The 20157-nt window shown below is 45.5% G+C and overlaps 7 protein-coding genes across 7 annotated transcripts; 2 read left to right on the top strand and 5 right to left on the bottom strand. All coding sequences in view use genetic code 12, as the record gives it.

Moving 5' to 3' along the window:
* Positions 1–182: 182 nt before the first annotated feature.
* Positions 183–680, bottom strand: RAD6 (E2 ubiquitin-conjugating protein; the record flags this gene model as incomplete). Its single annotated transcript, XM_025487645.1, has 1 exon — positions 183–680. One exon carries the CDS (start codon positions 678–680, stop codon positions 183–185), a length of 498 nt encoding a protein of 165 aa, XP_025344661.1.
* A 209-nt stretch (positions 681–889) lies between these two features.
* CXQ85_004013 (proteinase B) lies at positions 890–2518 on the bottom strand (the record flags this gene model as incomplete). Its single annotated transcript, XM_025487644.1, has 1 exon — positions 890–2518. The coding sequence occupies one exon, from the start codon at positions 2516–2518 to the stop codon at positions 890–892; it is 1629 nt and encodes a 542-aa protein (XP_025344660.1).
* Positions 2519–3996: 1478 nt separating this feature from the next.
* Positions 3997–5991, bottom strand: CXQ85_004012 (uncharacterized protein; the record flags this gene model as incomplete). The annotated part of the gene is made up of 1 exon (XM_025487643.1): positions 3997–5991. The coding sequence occupies one exon, from the start codon at positions 5989–5991 to the stop codon at positions 3997–3999; it is 1995 nt and encodes a 664-aa protein (XP_025344659.1).
* A 2147-nt stretch (positions 5992–8138) lies between these two features.
* On the top strand, positions 8139–10229 carry MNN26 (Mnn26p; the record flags this gene model as incomplete). Its single annotated transcript, XM_025487642.1, has 1 exon — positions 8139–10229. One exon carries the CDS (start codon positions 8139–8141, stop codon positions 10227–10229), a length of 2091 nt encoding a protein of 696 aa, XP_025344658.1.
* Positions 10230–10303: 74 nt separating this feature from the next.
* Positions 10304–13453, bottom strand: CXQ85_004010 (uncharacterized protein; the record flags this gene model as incomplete). Its single annotated transcript, XM_025487641.1, has 1 exon — positions 10304–13453. The coding sequence occupies one exon, from the start codon at positions 13451–13453 to the stop codon at positions 10304–10306; it is 3150 nt and encodes a 1049-aa protein (XP_025344657.1).
* Positions 13454–14409: 956 nt separating this feature from the next.
* Positions 14410–16673, top strand: MPS1 (serine/threonine/tyrosine protein kinase; the record flags this gene model as incomplete). The annotated part of the gene is made up of 2 exons (XM_025487640.1): positions 14410–15636; positions 15681–16673. 2 exons carry the CDS (start codon positions 14410–14412, stop codon positions 16671–16673), a joined length of 2220 nt encoding a protein of 739 aa, XP_025344656.1.
* A 137-nt stretch (positions 16674–16810) lies between these two features.
* Positions 16811–19360, bottom strand: CXQ85_004008 (uncharacterized protein; the record flags this gene model as incomplete). The annotated part of the gene is made up of 2 exons (XM_025487639.1): positions 16811–17974; positions 18284–19360. The coding sequence occupies 2 exons, from the start codon at positions 19358–19360 to the stop codon at positions 16811–16813; spliced, it is 2241 nt and encodes a 746-aa protein (XP_025344655.1).
* Positions 19361–20157: the final 797 nt, after the last annotated feature.

The raw sequence follows: 20157 nt of genomic DNA, 5'->3' as shown, positions 1-20157 counted from the left end.
AATTTGACACCAGCTTAAGAGCGTGAATGTCTCCAAAGGAGACACACTAGAAACAGAGGCCGCTTGGCCAGCACCCTCTACCTACTCTCCCTCACCTACACCAATTTCTAAGGTTCGTATATGGACCAGGCGCCGCCCGCCACCCTTGTATATACACAGTCTAATTAACGAACATGCATCGCTCATTCGGATTCGTCCTCTGAGTCATCGTCGTCGTCTTCATCATCCTCGTTCCAACTAGTCTCCACGGTTTCCCTGACTCTCTTGATGTACTGCGAACGATGGTCCTTGTATAAGTTTGCCGCCTCCACATTAGCCGGCGACGAGATATTAGGGTCATTAAGCAACGACTGGATCGATGTCAAGATACTAGATACATCATACGTAGGCGACCAACGGTTCTGCAAGATATCTAGACACAACTCTCCACTGGCATAAACATTAGGATGAAACATTTCGCTTATGAACTTGACAGTAGGAGGTTTGTTAGGGTATTGCTCGTCAAACTGTAGTACTAGCTTGAACGTTCCATCTTCGAAAGGCGTATCAGCAGGTCCTATGATGACAGCATTCCAGGACATGACGTTATCCGGGAGAGGAGAAGCGGAAACTCCTGAGGGAGCATCCAGCTGCATTCTCTTAAAATCACGCATTAATCTTCTTTTGGCAGGGGTCGACATTCTATAAGGGTAGTTGATTAAAGGTGGAAAGTTATGGAAGGTGGAGCGGTTATAGGCTTTGTAATCTTGTGAGAGCAGGTGGTGCACCCGTGCACCACGCCACCATCACCAGCCCTGCTACTACTTCTACTACTGCTACTGTCGCGCCTACATTTCTAGTTTATCGTGTCGTATATCAAACTGGCATTGCTAGCTCTAATCTATAGAACCTAATCCTTGTTGTAGAGGTTTTGGACCAACTTCTTCACGTCGTCGACGATGTGAGAAGAGTCCTTCTCAACCTTGGCGAGCAACTCGTCAATCTGGGAACCCAAGGTGACGGTCTCCTTCAGGTGGACCTCCTCTTCAGCGGCCTCACCACCCCAGAAGCTAGTCAAGTTGTGTCCAGCACCGTTAAAAGCCAAGAGGTTTGGAGTTCCGTCATCTGGGATGTCAGACAACTTGTTCTTGGTGGCGTAGTTGACCAAGTTCTTCTTCAACTGGCCTGGAGAAACGCCCTTACCGGAAACAAAGAACTCAGAGTCGGCGCCTGGCTGCAACGACACGAAGTAGGCCAACAAACCAGCAATGTGTGGAGAGGCCATAGAGGTACCACTCAAAGTAGCAGTGGCAGTGTCGGAGCCAATGTAGGTACTCAAAATGTTGAGACCTGGGGCAAAGATGTCAACGACATCACCGTAGTTGGAGAAGTAAGCTCTAGCGTCAGAGATGGTAGAAGCACCAACGGTGACAGCCAACTCAGCGGAAGCTGGAGAGGTGTTGGAAGCATCCTGGTTCTCGTTACCAGCAGCAACGGCAAAGTGAAGACCGGCCTTGACGGCAGCATTCACAGCCAAGTCCAAGGCTGGAGACTTACCACCACCCAAAGACATGTTAGCAGTGGAACCCTTGAATCCCTTCTTGCCCTTCTTGGCATCCTCCTGGTGGGACTTTGCGGCAAACTCGACACCCTTGAGGACGTCAGACATGGAACCAGAACCGTTGGAACCCAAGACCTTGACGGCAACAACGTGAGCCTTCTTAGAGACACCAAAGTCCTTGGAGGCAATAGTACCGGCACAGTGAGTACCGTGGCCGTTAGCGTCGTTGTCGGTGTCACCGGTTGGGATGGTCTTACCCCACTTGGCTCTACCCTCAAACTGGCTGTGGTCAACAAACACACCAGTGTCAATCACGTAGGAAGTGACACCGTCACCACCCTCAGTGTCGTGAAGGTATTGGTTGAAAGAGCTCAAGGAGAGAGGTGGTCTGTGGGAGATTCTAGCCAAACCCCATGGAGCACCCTTCTGCACGTCAAACTCGTTGGCGTAAACCATTGAGTCCTTCTCAACGTGAGCAACGGCTGGGTCACGACGGATCAAGTCAACCATGGAGTCCATGAAGTAACCGGTGTAACCAGTAAGAAGGTCAGCCACATCGAACGAGTCGGTGATGCCGCCCTCAGTCTTCAAAGCCTCCACAGCAGAGAAGTATGGGTGGTTCTTGTCGGCCTTGCCAACCAACTGGGCGTGAACGTCAGCAACCCACTTGGAGTGGAAGTCAGCGTAGTTCTTTGGAATACCTTCCTTGAACACCACAATGTACTTGTGTGGAATTACGTCACGGAGACCCTCCTTGGACAACAAAGGAGCAGCCTGGTCAATGGAAACCAACTTTGGCGCCTTCAAGTCCTTCAAGTCAGCAATGACATCACCAGCCTTGTGGGAAATGTCATCCTTGAGAGTGGCCAAGTCGGTGTTCTTGAACACATCGATAACGTCGCCAATGTGGGGGATAACGAGACCGTTAACGCCCAAAGTGGCCAAAATGGAAAGAGCCACAGTACGGGAAAACAACATGGCTAATTGAGGAAATAAAGAAAGTTTGTAAAGCGGGTAATTGGAGTGTTAGAGGGTGAAGGTGGGTTTTCTGTTCGAGTCAGATAAGGAAGAAGGAGGAGCAGTGGCGATAAGAGGGTGGGCTTTTATAGCGACCGAGCAGTGTGTGTAGGAAAGGGGGCCAGCCATGTGGGATGCACGGGTGTGGCTCTACCCAACAACGGTTGCAAAAAAGGTTCCAGCCAAACTGGGGGAAAAAGAAGTGGAAGAAAAAGTAAGGGTATAGAAAGAGAGAGGAAGTTTCGTAGATTATTTTGGTGCCCTTATTTTTTTATTTTGTTGCCTTTCCACCATGTTGTCTTATCTTTGCTCGTGTGCTGATAAGCCAGCCGAGGTGCGGAATAAACGATAAGAGGAGGAAAGGAAGGTTGAGAGATGAAGATGGCAGTGTTAAGTGGAAGAAAAGAAGGAAGGTGGAATGGGTCAGGAAAAGTGGCACTTTTCGTTCGTTTTTTTTTTTTGTTACTGTTTTGGGTATGTTGGGAGCCGGTGGGCCGTTGGTCCTCCAGTGTTGCTACTAACTGTGGAACTGAGGCTTTTCGCAGCCACTCACAGTAGACCACACAGTGGAGACAGTTAGAGGAAGAAGAAAGCAGAGGAGGAAGTGGATTTGTGTTTACTGAAATTTGTTAGGGCCAACTGGAAATGAACCCTCTTTGGTTTCCAATGTGGTTCGGGTAGCGGACTCGGGACCGAGCCCGGTGTCATCCACACTTGGCTGTACACTACTGTATAACCTTCGTGTGGGAGAGGCAGTTGGAGCTTCTTTTTTTCCTACATACTCTTATTGTGGGCTCTCCTTTATACTGTGGTACTTTATAGGTGCTTTCCCGTGCTTTGGAGTTACGGGTTTATCGGTGACTCATGAGTGGCTGTTGAAGCTGGCTAGTTTCACCTGAGGAGGGCAGGGAACGATGGGACCAGCTATCTACCGAGGCACCTGACTTGTAGAATGGGTATTTTCTGAATCATTGTAATTGCTTTAGTATTCCTCGAGGAGGGGTTCGTGGAGTGGGGTGGATACGCTGTTCTTGCGTAACTACCCTGGTGATCATCTACAGTGTAGTTTGTACTCCATAGGTCTTGCAAATCGGCCAGTTGGCTTTCTAGCATGGTTACAGCCAATTAAATCGGCTACTTAAACCACTCTGAACCAACCGTCCAATGGCCTGCTGTGACTGGCGTTAAGTGTGGCTATCTATCGCAGCCATTAGCCCAGGTGCATAGTCCTAATTGGGACTGTGAGCTGACTGATATGCCCCAATAAGTACTGTTTCAGATGCTGGGCAGTAGACTAGCAACCAACGCCTGGAGTGGTATAGAGTGTACTATATTTAGCTTGGTGAACGGAAGGGTCTACAGACGAATCATTAGGGTGGCTTGAATTGGTCCACTATGCAATTAAGTATATGCTGTAACTGAGAAGCTTAACCTACCGCCTAACTAACGGGTATAGCGTTCTTGGAAAGCCAATCTCTGGCGGTGTCTTCGTCTCTCAGTTTATGAACCGCTCTAAGAGCCATACTCTTTGAGTACTGGCCCTCGTCGGTAAGATGCTCCACGAGTCTCTTCTTATTATTGATGCTTTCGGAGATACAGAAGTAGAACTCGTTTCTGTCAGATTTTTTGCCATTCTTCTTTGTAATTGGAAGTTCAGGGTTAGCCACGAGCGGCAACAACTCTTGTTGTATTCTACGAAGCAGGTCCTTGATAGGCTGGGGTTGAGTTGCCGTGGCACATTGGGGATTTTGGCACCAGCTGTTGCCACAGCCTTTGGTAAGCTGAAGCATGTAGCGACGCTCAATACGATTCTGTAGCTTTATGTGGGTAGGGTCAAGTACAGTAGCGAACAAAGGTCCATAGCAAATGTCACAGAGACCGAGGTCATTAGAAGCATTGTCAAGCACGTTGACGCAATTGGCGTTGGCACACTTGTCTATCGTTTCTGTATTAAGCTCAACCTTATCCATATAATGCATCCGCATATGGCTCTTCAAGTCTTTCCTCTTCAACACACGGTGGCACTCGAAACACTCTGTTGTCTTGTTTCCACATTGGTTTTCATGGTGAGTGAGGTTGGTAAACCGATCCTCATAAGTCTCTTCTTCTTGTGGCAAGATCAAGTGGCAAAACATACATTCGTGCAATTTTGACGGACAGCTAGTCAGCTTATGATGTTGCACCAACAGCACGAAGTCTGGATATTCGTCAGATGAGCCACACACCTCACATTTATATGGCCCGCTGTGCTGAAGACGATCGTGCTTAAACTTGAAAAGCGTACTGTTACCAGCCACTGGAGGTTCACAGACATCACAATGCCAATGGTTGGAGGGTACCTCTTTGGTGAAGACAGACCCACAGGAGCACTTGACGTTATTTCTAATGCAAAACGCCTCGTGAAGGGGCAACTTGTTCTTGTCGATGAACTTGCCGCAATGACTACATGCTGTTTCCGTAGCTGTCGTCTTTGCAGGCTCAGTGTGACTGGAGAGAGGAGCCGTTTCGAGCTTCACTCGGGCATTGTGGTCCCAAGCAAAGACAACAGCATATAAGTAGCACGAATCCTCCTCCTTGTATTTCTCCATATGATTAATAATCATATCACTTTTCATATCGATTTCCACTTTCTTGTCGGTATTTGAAACGACCTTATCTTGAGACATTGTCTCGAATGCAAAGTTATCGAGCTTGACAAACTTATCAAGCGCCACGAGCAAGTCCACATTATACGCCTCCTCTTCATTTTCCGATCTAAGTACCAACTGAAAGCTCGATTGGACTTTTCGAAGGTTGATCTTGAAGATCTTAGGCACAGTAGTCTGGTTAAATGGTACAACCTCCAACACTTCGGATTCAGAAAGCTCGGGGATGTTCTCCAAAGCAGACGTGGCTTCTATCTGGTTGAGCTGCTGAGCTGCCATGATATCGTTAAGTGGAAGCACATCCAAGATAGTATCTGTATCCACGACAATGACTGTCTGAGCATTAGCATCCTCCACATTTACCTCCACCAAGCTATTAGCCACCCGGTCATCAATAAAAAACGACTTCCCCTTGCTTAAAGTAGTATAGTTCTTGCTGAGCTGTGATTCCAAGTAAAACTTCCAGTTGGTGATGTGTGGGTAGAACTGAGCAGGCTTAAGCTGGAGAAAAGTAGCCTTGGGAAGCGAAGAGTCGAGCGACACCGAGACAATATCATTCTTAAGTCTATCAAAAATATACTGTGGAACAGCTATCGTGCCCTCGTCAGCAGTAAACTCTCTAACACCCACAGCTATACTTGAAGTGCCATCAGATACACTAAACACCAAAGGATGCGGTAGATCAGTGACTGAGTCGACTATAGACTGAAGGAGGGAAGGAGGAAATAAACACTTGTCTGAGTGGTTCGGAAGCGTTTGTGAAAGGTGCACCGATAGTTCCACGTTCATGGATATGTTTCTTTGGTTGTTTGTAAGCAGTGGATGGTGATAAGCAGATGCATATCGATGGCAACGTCTTCGGTTCCACTAAGTGCACGTGACAACAACTTTAAATCTACCTAACCGAAGGGATCATAATATAAAGAAAGGAAGGAAGGGAAATTTGAATAGAGCTAAGAATCCACTTCCATAGGTGGTTTTGGTGGTAGCTGGCGATGTAGGCCAATGCGGTACGCAACCTCACTACCAGAGAGACAACTGCAGAGTTGCCTTTATCCCAAATAAAGAACCCAAAAAGACAAATATAGAAAGCTCTTCCAGTTAGGCAAAACGCCATGCCATGTTTCAAACGGTTATGACATCTTCAGGGGCGAATAAGCCCGATTATCAGCCCATCTGTGGCATATAACGCTGGGTACGTAAATTCACACAGTTTAGGAAACACGTACACAAACAAAACACGTCTTTACACTTAGATTACCCAGCAGCATCGGAAACTCACTATAATTTCACATCCGGCCCACCTCCACCCGCCACTCCGTTCCACCAGGTTCCACCACGTTTGCAGCCATTTCGCAACCGTCACTGCGGCTGCCTCATTACACTACAGATACACACTTGATGTGGAAGACAGTTGTCACCATGTTTAAGCGCCATGCTTTCTTCCCTATCGAACACGCCAACGCGATAAACGTTGACATTCCACGAGACCTTCGATAGCTATCTTCGACCAATTGGCGAAAGTATAAAACTTTTCAAGCCCCAACAGCCACTTAAGCCATGGTGGTTGTACAATCAATGCAAACATGGTACTCATTTGCAACCAGCAAGAATCTCACAAACTGGCTGCGCCTCGAGCCAAGAGCTATGGGCTTAGTACGGATATTGTACCTCGGGTGTAGGAGTTTCCGAAAGCAACCATGGGAATTGCTTAGCGACAAGAAACACCTCATATTCAATGGCCCCCAGAGTGTAGGCTATGACTTTCAAGGCCAAATAGGTCTTGCTTCAATTGGCCTGGCTATGTAATACATCATTGAACGTGCTGTTCATGCACGGCTTTCCAGGACAATAAGTCGAGCAACGTGTGGCATTCCATCAACGAAGAAAATGCATAGTGAATGTTGGTTTAGTGACACCATTCTGGCGCCAAACGGGTGTATTTGAAGCTGGAGCCAGCTTTGAGTGGGTGCGCTGAGGATACAGATAAGCCAGGGGTGGAGTGTTTTTCCCCACACAAAGACTGAAAATAGAAAAAACAACCACAAAACTGGAGGATCTCAATACAATACGATCCTTCCATTATGAAGAAATTTCTCTGGCTGCTTTGTTGGTTTGTAGAATTGGCGGGTTTTTGGTAACTGGTCACGTGACCTGAATTTCCGACCTGCATACAAGCCACGTCCAGGCGAAGCATATACCTAATGTATGCGTCTTGAGCAATTGATTAGCACGGCATATACTCACCAACCCCATAGCCAACCATAGTTAGCAAGAAAAACACTAAAGACAAAAAATTAGCCTTCCATGCTTTTCAGGCACATATATAAGGGAAAGGTGCACGGGTCTTTTCTTCCCATCCTACAAGTCCCCATCGCCTTTGCCCACCAACATCCCCCCATAATCCAATCCCTCCCTTCCAGATACGCCTCTTTTTGACGTGCTATTGTTCCACCGTTTTAATTTATGCCACGTTTTGAGGCTTAAAACGTGCGCTTTTTTGGGTGCAAAAAATAATCAAAAACAGACCCTTTTTGCACAATAACACCCTCAAACGATTTTTTTTTTTTTTTTGGTTGCATTTTTTGGTTGCATTTTGTTTAAAGTCGTACAAACTTAACTTAATGCTGGTTCCTGAGGCGTTTCTTTCTTTTGCTTTTTCTTATTTTTTTTCCTTTTTTTCCTTCTCTTGGCTTTTTTTTTTTGCTAGACCCTGCTTAATTATCGCTGGGCCTGCTGCTACTGGTTATGGAATAAATCTTATCTTTTGGCGTCTTTTTTTTTTTTTTTTTTTACCAAGACATCTCGCTGCGTATATTACCCAGCCGCCTCGCGCCTTGCAAGTACCTTTTTCCTATTACGTCTTTTTATAAAACCCACGTCAGGTCCTCCCTTAAATAACACATTCGTTTTTTTTTTTTTTTTTTCTTGTGGGAATGCTGCTGCTAGCTAAATTTGCTGCTCTGAGAGCAGGCATCGGGTCGATCGTGGCGGTGGTGATTCTTCTAAATATCGCCATTTTTAGCAGATCAGACTCCGATTTCTATACCAATGCATCCGATGGCGGCCTCGAGCTGAGTCTAGAGGTGCTTACTTCAAATGAATACACAGAGCTGCTTCGGAAGGGCTTGCTAGAAGCCAATAAGGAAATGGTCCTCGATAAGATCAAGCAGGACTTGAGCAGGTCACATAAGGATCAGTTCATGGACGACTTGAGGAAGGAGATCAAGAACGAGTACGAAAAGGATTTCATCAAGCAGCTCAAGGAGAAACTCGACCGTGAGTTCACGAAGTCTTATTACACGCTAAGAGAGAAGCATTTTGATATTTTCCAGGACTTGGAAATGAAGTACTATGAAGAGAACAAGGAGAAGCTCAAAAACTACGAGATCTTCTCTGCCATGGACTCGGTTCTTGGGCCTAAAGCATCCCCAGACCTTAAAGAAAAGGTCCGTGCCCAGCTTGACGACTCCATGTCTCGTAAGAACTACTTCAACTTTGTCTTGAACGACTTGATCATGAAACACGCTCCGCTGATGGGTCCATTAACGAAACACGAACGCGGTAACGATTTACAAGGCTGCTCCTTTGTTGTCAACCCAGTCATTTACGATGAAAACAAGCTTGATATTGTTCGTTTCGAAAACGACCGTTTCCAGGATTTCCAGACCAAGCACGACGCCATTGTGCTGCAGCTTCGGTTGTTGAGCACACCGCCTCCTCATATCTTCAGAGGCGACGGTATTGTGCTTAGTGCTGGTGGAGCCTACTTTGCCGGTGCTATGGTTGCCATTGCTCAGATCAGAGAAACTGGCTCCAAGCTTCCTATTGAGGTCATGATCAATACAGCAGAAGAGTACGACAAAGACTTGTGTGACACTTTGAAAAACACCTTCAACGCTCAGTGTGTCATCATTGAAGATGAAATAGGTCCAGATATGTTGAAGAAACTCAGGCTTTCCAAGTTCCAGCTTAAGATCCTTGGTCTTCTCGTTACTTCGTTCGAGAACGTCATTGCCTTGGATGCCGATAACATGCCTTTGATGAACCCAGACTCCTTGTTGCTGTCTCCACAATACTTGGACACAAAATTCCTCCTTTGGCCTGACCTCTGGCAGCGTACGGTCTCTCCAACTTACTATGACATTGCCAGAATCGTTCCAGGCATGCCTGTCAGAAGACACGGTATTCCTAATGACGAAGACGCCAAGGACTACTTTTCTCGTAACCCAGAGATTGTTCATTTCCACGATCGGGAAGGACTCCCCAACGCTGTATCTACAGAAACAGGCCAGATGGTTTTCTCCAAGAGAGAACATTTCAGATCGCTTTACTTATCCCTTTACTATAACGTCTTTGGTGCTACTCATTACTGGAGAATGTTCTATCAAGGCAGTCCTGGTGACGGTGACAGAGACACTTTTGTTCCTGCCCTCCATGTGTTCAATGAACCATACCATGTGGTTGACAGAGCTACGTGGTTGGCTGGTTTCAACGAAAAGGGAGGCAGGTTCCAGGAGACTACCATTGTTCAATATGATCCTGTCACCTCTGCTGGCTTCCTTCGTGAATGGAAGAGATTCCTTCAGAAGAAGAACCAGGACATGAGACTTACGTTTGACCAAAATAACGATGCCACAAGAAACCTTCTAAAAGCTTTCCAGGAAGAAAGAGGCGACGAAATGCCTCCATTACCTGAAGTTATGTTCCTTCATGTTCACAGACCAAAGATCAACCCGGTCTTGGAAACCGATCCCGAAGGGTACTTCGATTGTTTCTCCCAGAGAAACATGGGTTTGCCTGGCAGATACGAAGAGCATTATGGCAAAAGGGATTGGGAACTCAGATTCAACTTGATCTCCCGCTGGGCCGCTTGTAAAGGTCTCGGCAGTCCACTTTGGTGGAAATCAGTTAAGAGAGACCAGACTAAGGTCTGCCAACAGGTCTCTGACTACGTCAAGTTCTTGGAGAAGGATTCCAAAGATCCAAATGCCCACAAATTTGAAAACATCATTGTCGACTTCTAAGGAGTCTACCATTTCGCATATAGTCCAATCATTTTTGCATGACTTAATCTATCCTATATACCATCTATGTAATTCTAATCTTCATCCTCAGACTCGGAACCCAGAGATTCGTCCGAATCATCAGACTCTCCAGATCCTTCAGATTCTTCCCCTACAGATTTCTCAGCAGCTTCATCACTAGCAGCATTAACCTCTTCCAAGTCAACCTCGTACCCCTGCTTCTCCAAGAACTCTTGGAACCCTGGAGCAGTCGTTGTAGGAAGACACGAAAACAAAAGTGATTTCTTTGGCTCAAAGAGAGGCACGAAGAACTTCTTCAAAACATCCAACAAATCCTGTTTGGTCACGGAAGTAAGACTCTTCAAGAATGTTCTACCGTAATTTGGACCTCTCTTCTTGAAGATGTTATCCAAAACCTTGTTAACAGCAGCATCATGGTTGTTAGATTCTGCTTTGACAAGCGAGTTGACAATTCCAGCAACGGCATTGTCAATAGCGATCTGGTCAATTTCAACCTCACCAGAAGCATGCTCGTGAATGATTTTCTTTGTAGTTTCCCATGCTTGTTGGGCATCTGATCCTCTGTAGATGACGAAAGTAAGGAAACCAGACTCCACCATTCTTCTAATGGAAGCATCGTAAGCAAGACCCGAGCCTCTGATACCTCTCCACAATGGACCTTCCATTCCAGATAATATCTCACTTGCCAAGGCGATTCTTGCAATGTCGATATCAGAGTAGTCTGTTGGAATTGGTGTCATTGCAATCAAGTGTGTAGTATCACTGGCTGGCGTTGTCACCAAGAATGCTTGTCCAGAACAATTTTGTCCAATTTCAGACTTGAACTGGTAAGATCTTGGAATTCTCTCAAGATCTAAGTCGGCTTCAGAAGCGGCACCATCGAATTCCTTGATAAACTTCGACCATGAGGAGATAGGATTTTCAAGCTTGGAACAACCTCCGGTCAAGAAAAGCTTCATGTTGTTCACATTGAAGAGCTTCTCTTTGATGGTATTGATATCAGAGGTGATCTCGTCAAACTTACCGTCTTCAATCTTTTGCATCAATTCTCTGTAGAAGTTCTCGGTGTAGATAGAATCTTGAGATTTCCTCAAAGAGGACTCCTTGTATACGGTTCTGTATTGTGAAGAGTACATCATCAATTCGTCATTTCTCTTCTTGTCAGGAAGCGAATTGATAAGCTTCTCGATGATGACTCTGACCCTGGATTCTTCAAAGACAGAGTATTTGAGAACATCGATCAACCATTGAATAGCCTTGTCGTACTTGGTGACTTCAAACTTGACAGTGACAGTGATGAGCTCAACAAATTGACTGTCAAAGCCGTTATCCAAATCGAAATCAAGCAAGTCGTTATTCAATTCCGTGATCACCTCCTCATATGGCAAAGAGCTGCCATCAGGCTTTGTGATAGAAACAGAGAAGATATCTTCAATGAGTGAGAAGTATCTTAAAAGCTCTGGGGGAACGACTGCTGAAGAGAAGACCAATTGAGCAGTGACAAATTGAGATTTGTAGTCTTCAAGATGCACATACAATGGGAAATCAGCAGGAGTATCCTTTTGGATGATATCGTAAAACGAGCCGTCCTTCTTATAGAAGGGTAATTCAGTCTTATTGTTACCAGCCTTATAAGATTCAGTTTCAATGAAATCAATCTTCGATGCATCAGGTTTACCAAACTTTGTAAGAACTTCATCAGGGATTGGTGCATCATTCTTCTCCTGTGCATCATTAAGGGTCTTTTGTAACTTAAGAAGACCTTCTTCGCCGTGATGCTCTCTGATGTCTTTGTTGCGTTTACGGTTTCCCGCTTTATGGTCCTTGATAGCTTGAGCAGAAGGCTTTCCAATGATGGTAACTGGTTTGCTGTCAACAAAGTTGGTCTTGATGAAGTCACACCATTGCTTTGCAGACCACGTAGCTAACTCATCCTGCTCCTTCAAACTCTTGGACCACTTGCTCAAGTCAGAACCGTCACGGTTACCGTAAATGACTTCCAGAATGGCAACATTGGAGAAAGTAAGAGGCGAGCCTTCTGTCTTGGAAACAAACTTGATCTTCTGCTGAGCGACAATCTGTCTCATGTATGTGAGATCAAAATTCTCCTCCTTTGTAATGCTGTCTAAGAGTTCCTTAATTTTCTTGTCAACGTTGTACAACTCGCCCACTGGAATACCTCCAACATAGAAATTCGTACCAATTCGGAGGAAGTCATCAGAAATGACATCAATATCGGTGGCTGAAGGGTTTTCAACTTCAACCAAATGCTTGTTCAACAATGAAATAGGCGATTCTGCCAAGTAGCATCCGACCATGTCCAACGCCAAAACTGCAAGAGTGTCCTCAGCAGATGGACCTATCCAGCCAATAAGAAGTTCACCCATGGTCTCATCATCATCTGGGAACTCAACTTCCCTAATCACAGCTTCTGTGAGAGGAAGGTCAACCTTTGAGTCGATCCACGGACGTTTGTGAGGAGTCTCTGGCAAAGACGGAAGTTCAGCATCGAACTGTTCCATGGTTTCAAGAAGCTCTTTCTCGTCCACAGAGCCTGTAATAATCACACCCACGTTATCAGGTCTATACATGGCCTTGTGGAAGTTTCTGATCTGATCCCATGTGAGGTGGCGTAATTCAGACATAAGACCGCCTGTTTCTGAGGAGTAGCCAGACTCCTTGGAGTAAAGAGCACGATAGTATTCCAAATAAAGCACAAACCAAGACTGGCTCTCAATACCTTGCATTTCACTGAAAACCACACCTTTCTCTTTACCCTTACCGTCAATGTGGTAAACCTCGGTAAGACACGCCTCGTCATCGATAGTAGGATTGAAAACATGATCCAAATAAATAGGCAAGAGTTTCTGGAAACCCTCCCAGCCTGCCGTGGTCAATGTATACACGGTTCTGTCAATGGCAGTCCAGGCATTGGTATATGAAAAGAACCGTTGTCCCAAGCTATCCAACAAGCCCTTGTATGGGTACTTCTTGGAACCCATAAACACAAGATGTTCCAAGGTATGTGGGCATCCCGAGTCGTCTGGAATCTCTGTCGCCACAGCAAAGTAGCCATTAACCATTGGGGTTGGTTGGTTGACATATGTAAGCAGCAAGCCTGTTCTCTTAGAACGCCACTTTTTTATGCTTGCTGGAGCATATTCCACATCGAAGCTTGTCTGAAGAGCAAACTGGGAGCTCATTCTACGGAAGGTTTGGAAAAGCAGACGGATGTTAGGCTGGGTAGTTAAAGACGGTGATGCGCCCAATTTTCAGTCTTCGCACTATGGTGGTTTTGGCGCCTACCAGAGAAAAAAGAGGTAAAATGGGAGGAGACAATAGGATGTGAAGGTTTTGTGGAATCGTAGGTTTTAGGTTTCTTGGATTTTGATTTGTGGAGGTTTTATTCAAGATTCATGCAAAATGGTGGTGATGTGCTTCTCGTGCAGAATGGTTGCAAAACGGTGGAGTAGAGGCCTTACATATGCGACTAACCTGAGAGGTGGATTCCCAGAGGGAGGTTGGGTTGTAGTTAGAGGTTCTCTGTGATGCTGGTTGAATTTTGGATGATAGGAAAGTCTTCTCGAGGGGCAGTTTTGTGGTTTTCTGTTCTTTTACGCTTTCTTCAAGGTATGCTTGTAAGAGGTATGTTGGGTGAAGAGCCATAGTTAACAAGAGAAGCATCCAACTTTTTTTTAGCAAAACCATCTTTCTTTTCGTCGTTAGAGCTCTCAAATGCTTAGAATCACTTAAACTGCTGTTTTCACTTCCAGATTCCAAAAATCCACGTTTCTCTGTCTTTCACTGTCTGTAAGTGGCACGGCCCTACGACTATCCATTTATTTTCACCGCTCTCTCAGTAACCCCTAGTATTTTCCCCGCCACCCAATCAAATCTCTTGAAAATTTACCATCCCCAAGCCCCACCATCCAAAACCCCAATTTCCCTCTTTCAACGGAAAACACCCAATCTCCACCGAAATACATTGCCTACCTCTAAATACCTGTCCTGGCTTGAGAGCGTCCCACATCTACTGCACCTACACCCGTGCACCACGATACGCTATCACAAACAGCGCGCCTGTAATAACAAACATAGAAAGGAACCTCAAACAATAACAACGCCTATTTTACGCCCACCGTCGGTTCATGGAACGTAAATGTCCCTTCATTTCACAACAGATGCTCCGTTGTCTGTCAAGAGGCGGATGCAAGACGACGACAACACCTTCCTCCCGCCGCCTCTAAGCGCATACGGCCTTGCACTGCTCAATGACAAGTCCGAAACAAAGAAGAACTTGAGCTCCATGGAAATCGGGGAGAACCATGCTCTACGAGCGAACTTGAAGAATACGCTTTCCGTTCATTTTAACGAATCCTCGCTGCACGAATCGCATGTTGAACATCAAAACAGAAGCATAGGCTCGCAGAACTTTTCGAATCACGACGTCAGCGGGTCTAATATCAGTGGGATGAATATGAGCAGTCACAATATCAGTGGTACTAATGTCAGCGGGAATAACACTGGGCATTCCTTCAGCTCCAATATGCATACAGAAGAGAACGATGACCTCATGGATGCCAATGATGCAAGCGCCAAATCAGCACATACAACTGCCACGACCCCAGGCGGGTCGCAACCAGGTTTGAACAGATCGAATTCACTTGGCTTAACGAAAAAGTCCCGCTTTGCGAGACGCTTTGCCAGATTAGGGCCTCCAAAACGTGCTTCCGAAGTATCACCCCCAGGAAAAGAAAAACTGCCTCTGCCAGGCGAACAGGAGAACAAGCCTTCACTTTTGAAGCCCCAGCCATCTCATGAGCTCCTCAATGCCTTCAAAACACCGCCTCTGTTACAGGGCCTCAACCAAGGTCAAAATAGCCGAGGCTCACCTCGCAGGGTAATCTCCAATGAATCTACATTTTTCAAGTCTTTGGAGAAGCTTCGGAGCAATAATAGTACCGAAGGTCGCTTTAGCCCTCCCTTCGCCGAAAAGCAGCCACTCATATCACTGTCAAGAACATCTCGAAGCAGTACGCCTCCTCCAAAACCCAACGGCTTTCAAGTTTACGTCGATAAGCCAACTGATCAGAGGCCATCTTCTAGAGGGACATCACACAGACCGTGGAGTAGGCCGCCATTATCCAGTATATCTCCAAGCAAGATCAATGCTGAAAGGGATGCCGATATATTCAGAAAACCAAAACTACCAAAATTGTCAACGCACTCAAATCCAGCTCCTCCTCCAAGGTCATCATTCATTACCCCACAACAACCATTGCAGGCTTCTTTCCCTCATATGGCCAACAACTCCATACAGCCCCGCAAGACCATGCAGATCACCCAAGATCCCTGTCGAGCGGCTCAGGTGGCGTTGTTGAAGATGGTAAACGGAAAAAAATAATCTATGTGAATAATTCACAATATGAGAAGCTTGAACTTATAGGCAGAGGCGGGACTTCAAAGGTCTATAAGGTCAGGTCACTCTCTAGTAAGAAGACCTACGCAATCAAGAAAGTCACATTTGACCAGTTTGACGAATCGTGCGTGAAGGGATTCAAGGGTGAGATTGATTTACTTGCCAAACTCAAGAATGAATCAAGGGTTGTGCAGCTTCACGAGTTTGCAATCAATGATGGCAGTATTTACCTCACCATGGAGTGTGGTGAGTTGGATCTTGCTCATGTGTTACAACAAAGACAGGCCATGGCTTGTTCTCTTGATTTGAGCTTTGTTAGGTTCCATGCAATGGAAGTTCTTAGATGCGTGGAAGCTGTTCATCGGGCTGGAATTGTTCATAGCGATTTGAAGCCAGCAAACTTCTTGTTCGTTCGTGGAATAATGAAAATCATCGACTTTGGCATTGCCAACGCAGTTCCTGATCACACGGCCAATATTTACAGGGAGTCACAAATCGGTACTCCAAACTACATGGCTCCTGAAGCTCTTGTCGAAGTCAACCATACCCTCAACTTGGCCAAGGGCAATACAGGCAATACCTGGAAGGTCGGAAAACCTTCCGATATTTGGTCATGTGGATGTATCATCTATCAAATGATATATGGACGTCCTCCATACGCTTCCTATGCGGGGCAGCAAAGAATCATGGCTATCATGAATCCCCAGGTCAAAGTGCACTTCCCATCCCATGGCCTTGGTGAGATTCCTGTTCCACGAAGTGCCATTGAATTGATGCAAAAGTGTCTTGTGAGAAACCCGCATGAACGGTTTACAGTTCAACAATGCCTCACATCAGACTTCTTAAAACCAAAAGCAGTAAGCAATGGCTTCGTTAAAGATGTCATCAAGTCAGCTGTGAACTATGGCTATAATAGACGTCACCAGGGAGATCTCTCGGACGACGTTCTTGACAGGCTCGTTGATAATATCATCGACCAAATCGAAACTCTTAATTACGCTTAGACATACAGACTATCGTACGCATACGACTACCTAATTACATATAGCATTTGCATAATAGATCGCATGAAAGACGTTTTATTGTATTTAAATTCATGTAGTCGTGTTTTTGTCGCATGTGCTCTAGAGTTTGGTGTTGATTAACGTGGGCCCAACTTCTCCAACACCCTTGGACCTTGCTCCTCCCATTCCTGCTTGGAAATCCACATGTGGTCCTTGTCAGACATAATGTTAGCTAACACAGCACCACCAATGAACACCATGTGTCTTCTTCTTGGAGGGTCCTCCACTCTGATCTTGAACTTGTCAAATCTCTCTGGGTCACCCTTCAACACTCTCGTTAACCACAACTGCTTAATTTCTCTCTCTAATCTGGAAGGCAAACCAGGATACATAGAAGAACCACCAGACAACACAATGGCCTTGAAGAGAGAGGATCTGATGTCAACGTCGGCAGCTTGGATGGTGTTGAACAATGTCTCGCCCACACCAGGCTGCTCGACATCGACCAAACTAGGTTGGAACAAACACTCAGGGGCTTCGAATCTCTCCGAACCAACCTTGATAACACGGCCATCTGGCAATTCGTAGGATTCAACCAAAGTGGTAGTTTCCGTGGCCAATTTCGTGTCCAAAGCCAAGTCGCAAGAAACGTAACATAACTTTTCCTTTATCTGACGAACGGTTTCAAAATCAGCAGTTCTGTTAAAAGCGTAACCTCTGCGCAACAACAAGTTGATGAGGTTTCTGGTGACATCTCTACCAGCCACGTCCAATCTTCTGGTCAAGTGGTTCAAAACAACCGACTCGTAGACTGGAACAATATGTGTAACACCATCACCAGAGTCCACCACAACACCAGAACTCAAACCTTGAGCATATAAAGCCAACACAGCCTGGATGGCCACGTAGACACCACCAAACTGGTATTTTTCAAACATAACGTCGCACATAGTCTCTCTGTTCTTCAATGGGTTCATAGGAGGCTCAGTCAACAAAATCTTCTTGCCCTCAGTAGGAGTTCTCATCTTCTCGTAGAAAGCATAGTCCCACAAGTGCTCCATATCCTCCCAGTTCTTGATGATACCATTCTCCATTGGATAGCTTATCTGCAATAGCGATCTGACCTCGCTGGCCTCAGAACCGCACATTATGTCTTTGATTTCAATGTTGTCAGGAACCAACGCATTTCTCTCCTCAGCTCTTAAGATTGGTCTACCGACAAGCGAAGGGAAGGTGTGGTCGGGGAAATTAGTGCCGGCCCGGCCAATCTTGACAAACCCGGTACCTTGATCGAGGACTGGCTGTTAGTACTGGGAAGGTAAAGGGAAATTAACGCCCTGAGGCGGTGCAGGCCAAAGCCAATAAAAGTAACATACCAATTGGAGTTCCGTCCATTTTGCACGAGGTAGTAAGTCTATAGTACAATCAGTTAAGTACCTTTGGTAAATGCTGTAGTGTCCGCAATTTCTGGTTGATAGTAGGTTTCCCAAGTGGCCTTGTGTGCAGTCCACACTGGCCAAGGCCCTATTTCTCGGACATGTTTTTGCAACCACTCTATACTACAACCACGTAACTATGAATATGCATTATTTTTATGTTCTTTGCGGTACGAGGTACGCAAACGTGAGGTAGGAAGTGTGAGTTTTAATCTCTGGCTCGATTTTCGTCACCTGCTTCCACTGGAACTGGTCGTCTCCCTCTCTGATTCTCATACCTTTACCGAATGGGTTGAATCCCTTGGGCTTTGGGTCTGGCAGAGCCGTTTCGTCGCTTTCAACCTCGTCAATTTCTCTTTTAACCCCCTGGTTTTCCTTCCTTTTGTCTCCTACCCTGGCAAGCCTTCTGCTTTCTATACCCAGCGTCTTTCTGCCTTGAATGTCTTTAAGTCTCTTCACCACATCTCCAAGGTCCTTGACCATCTCCTTCCTGGCCTCGTACCTGCGACCAGCGATTTCTGCCATTTCAATCCCCGTCCAGCCGTTAGCTTCAAGCGCTTCTATCGTCTTATCCACTTGTTCTATGCACGGGCTGAAGCAGCAGATACCCACTCTGGAAGTCTTAGAAACGACTTTGGGCAAATGTGGGATGGCTGTCCATGGCGAAGGTAAATCAAGGAACACGGCATCTGCGTCAATAGAGTCATTTTGGGTAAACTTTTCTGGAAGGTCGGCGATTTCAAATCCTCCATTGCACACATCGCGATGCGTAGCGATGGTGTTTACCTGGAGAAGACCGTGCTCCTCCAATTCCTTCTTGGCCTCTAGGTACCGAGGTTCATGGAACTCGTATGTAAAGAGTCTACCGTCTTCAGCAACTGTTCTTGCAAAAGCGTGTGTGAACGAGGCAGAGCCAGTACCTGCTTCTATAACTCTGGAGCCGTTGGTGATGCCTAGTCTTTGCACAATGTAAGACGAATCTGGCGTGTAGACAATCTGTGTTCTGTGTGGCAACGAAATGGTCCAGAGTTCAGGCGTAGGCTGAAGAAGATGGACGAATCCCTTATCTCTGGCACCAGCCATCTGGGAACCATACTTCATGCCTATCATTCTGTCATGTTCGAAGTTACCGAACCTCGTGTTCAAGAATTCACCTTTGGTGACATAAAAAGGCTTTATAAGGCCTCTGCTGACGAAAGCAAGTACTAGGTCACCTTCTTCAATGGTATCCTTGCACTCGTAGAAAGACATGTCTGGCTGGTGGTTGCAAGAATTTCTCATCGCAGACTGCACAAGTAGTATGGTGGAGGAAGAGGTGGGCTTGATGGAAGACTTGATTGAAGACCTCTTACATGGTCAAGGAAGAGTAATAATAATTTCGATTTTAATTTCGATGTCGTTTAGTTCACGTTGAAACGAAAAAGTCTTTGTTGAATTTGCTGTAAGTTGAGATTAAATGGCTGCAAAATATGAGATGCGTCTAGTATAGCTTCTGGCTCATGAGCAAGGACCGAGAGATCTTTTAAGAAGCCAAACATTTATTAAAAATAGGTCATGATTAATAAACAATAGTTTTGGATATTCTTAAAAGCATTTATCTCTTTCTACTAAACTTAGGAGGCGTCGATATTCGAAGGCTGTTATTGGTCGCTTTTAAGCATTCCTATAAAAGTATCACAGCTACAGGCTTCTAATCATGATGCAATACAGGCTTCTCTCATCTCTATAAGAATCTTTTTGTTCTGTTAAGTTATATTGGTTACTTGTATTTATTTTTCTTTTTTTTTTGTTTCTTCTTTACAACTATTTCACGAACTCAACTGTCTATTCATATTGGGTGCAAAATATCCATGCGAGAGCAAAACCATAAACCCGTCAACAAATAAATAAACCAAAGACAACACTAACAAGCTCATCAAATCCATTTACATCTTTTCAATTAAAAATCAACTCCAACTCCCTATATCAAAATCATTGTATGAATTGGTTACTAGGTGGTGGGACGTGCGCAGGCCAAAATCAAAGGTCGAAAAAACTGAGCCTGAGCC

The sequence above is a fragment of the Candidozyma haemuli genome (assembly GCF_002926055.2).
Source record: "Candidozyma haemuli strain B11899 chromosome Unknown F_2014730914, whole genome shotgun sequence".
Classification (NCBI taxonomy): Eukaryota; Fungi; Ascomycota; class Pichiomycetes; order Serinales; family Metschnikowiaceae; genus Candidozyma; species Candidozyma haemuli.
The sequence above is the reverse complement of the archived record's forward strand: the minus strand, read 5'-3'. Positions and strand labels throughout refer to the sequence as shown.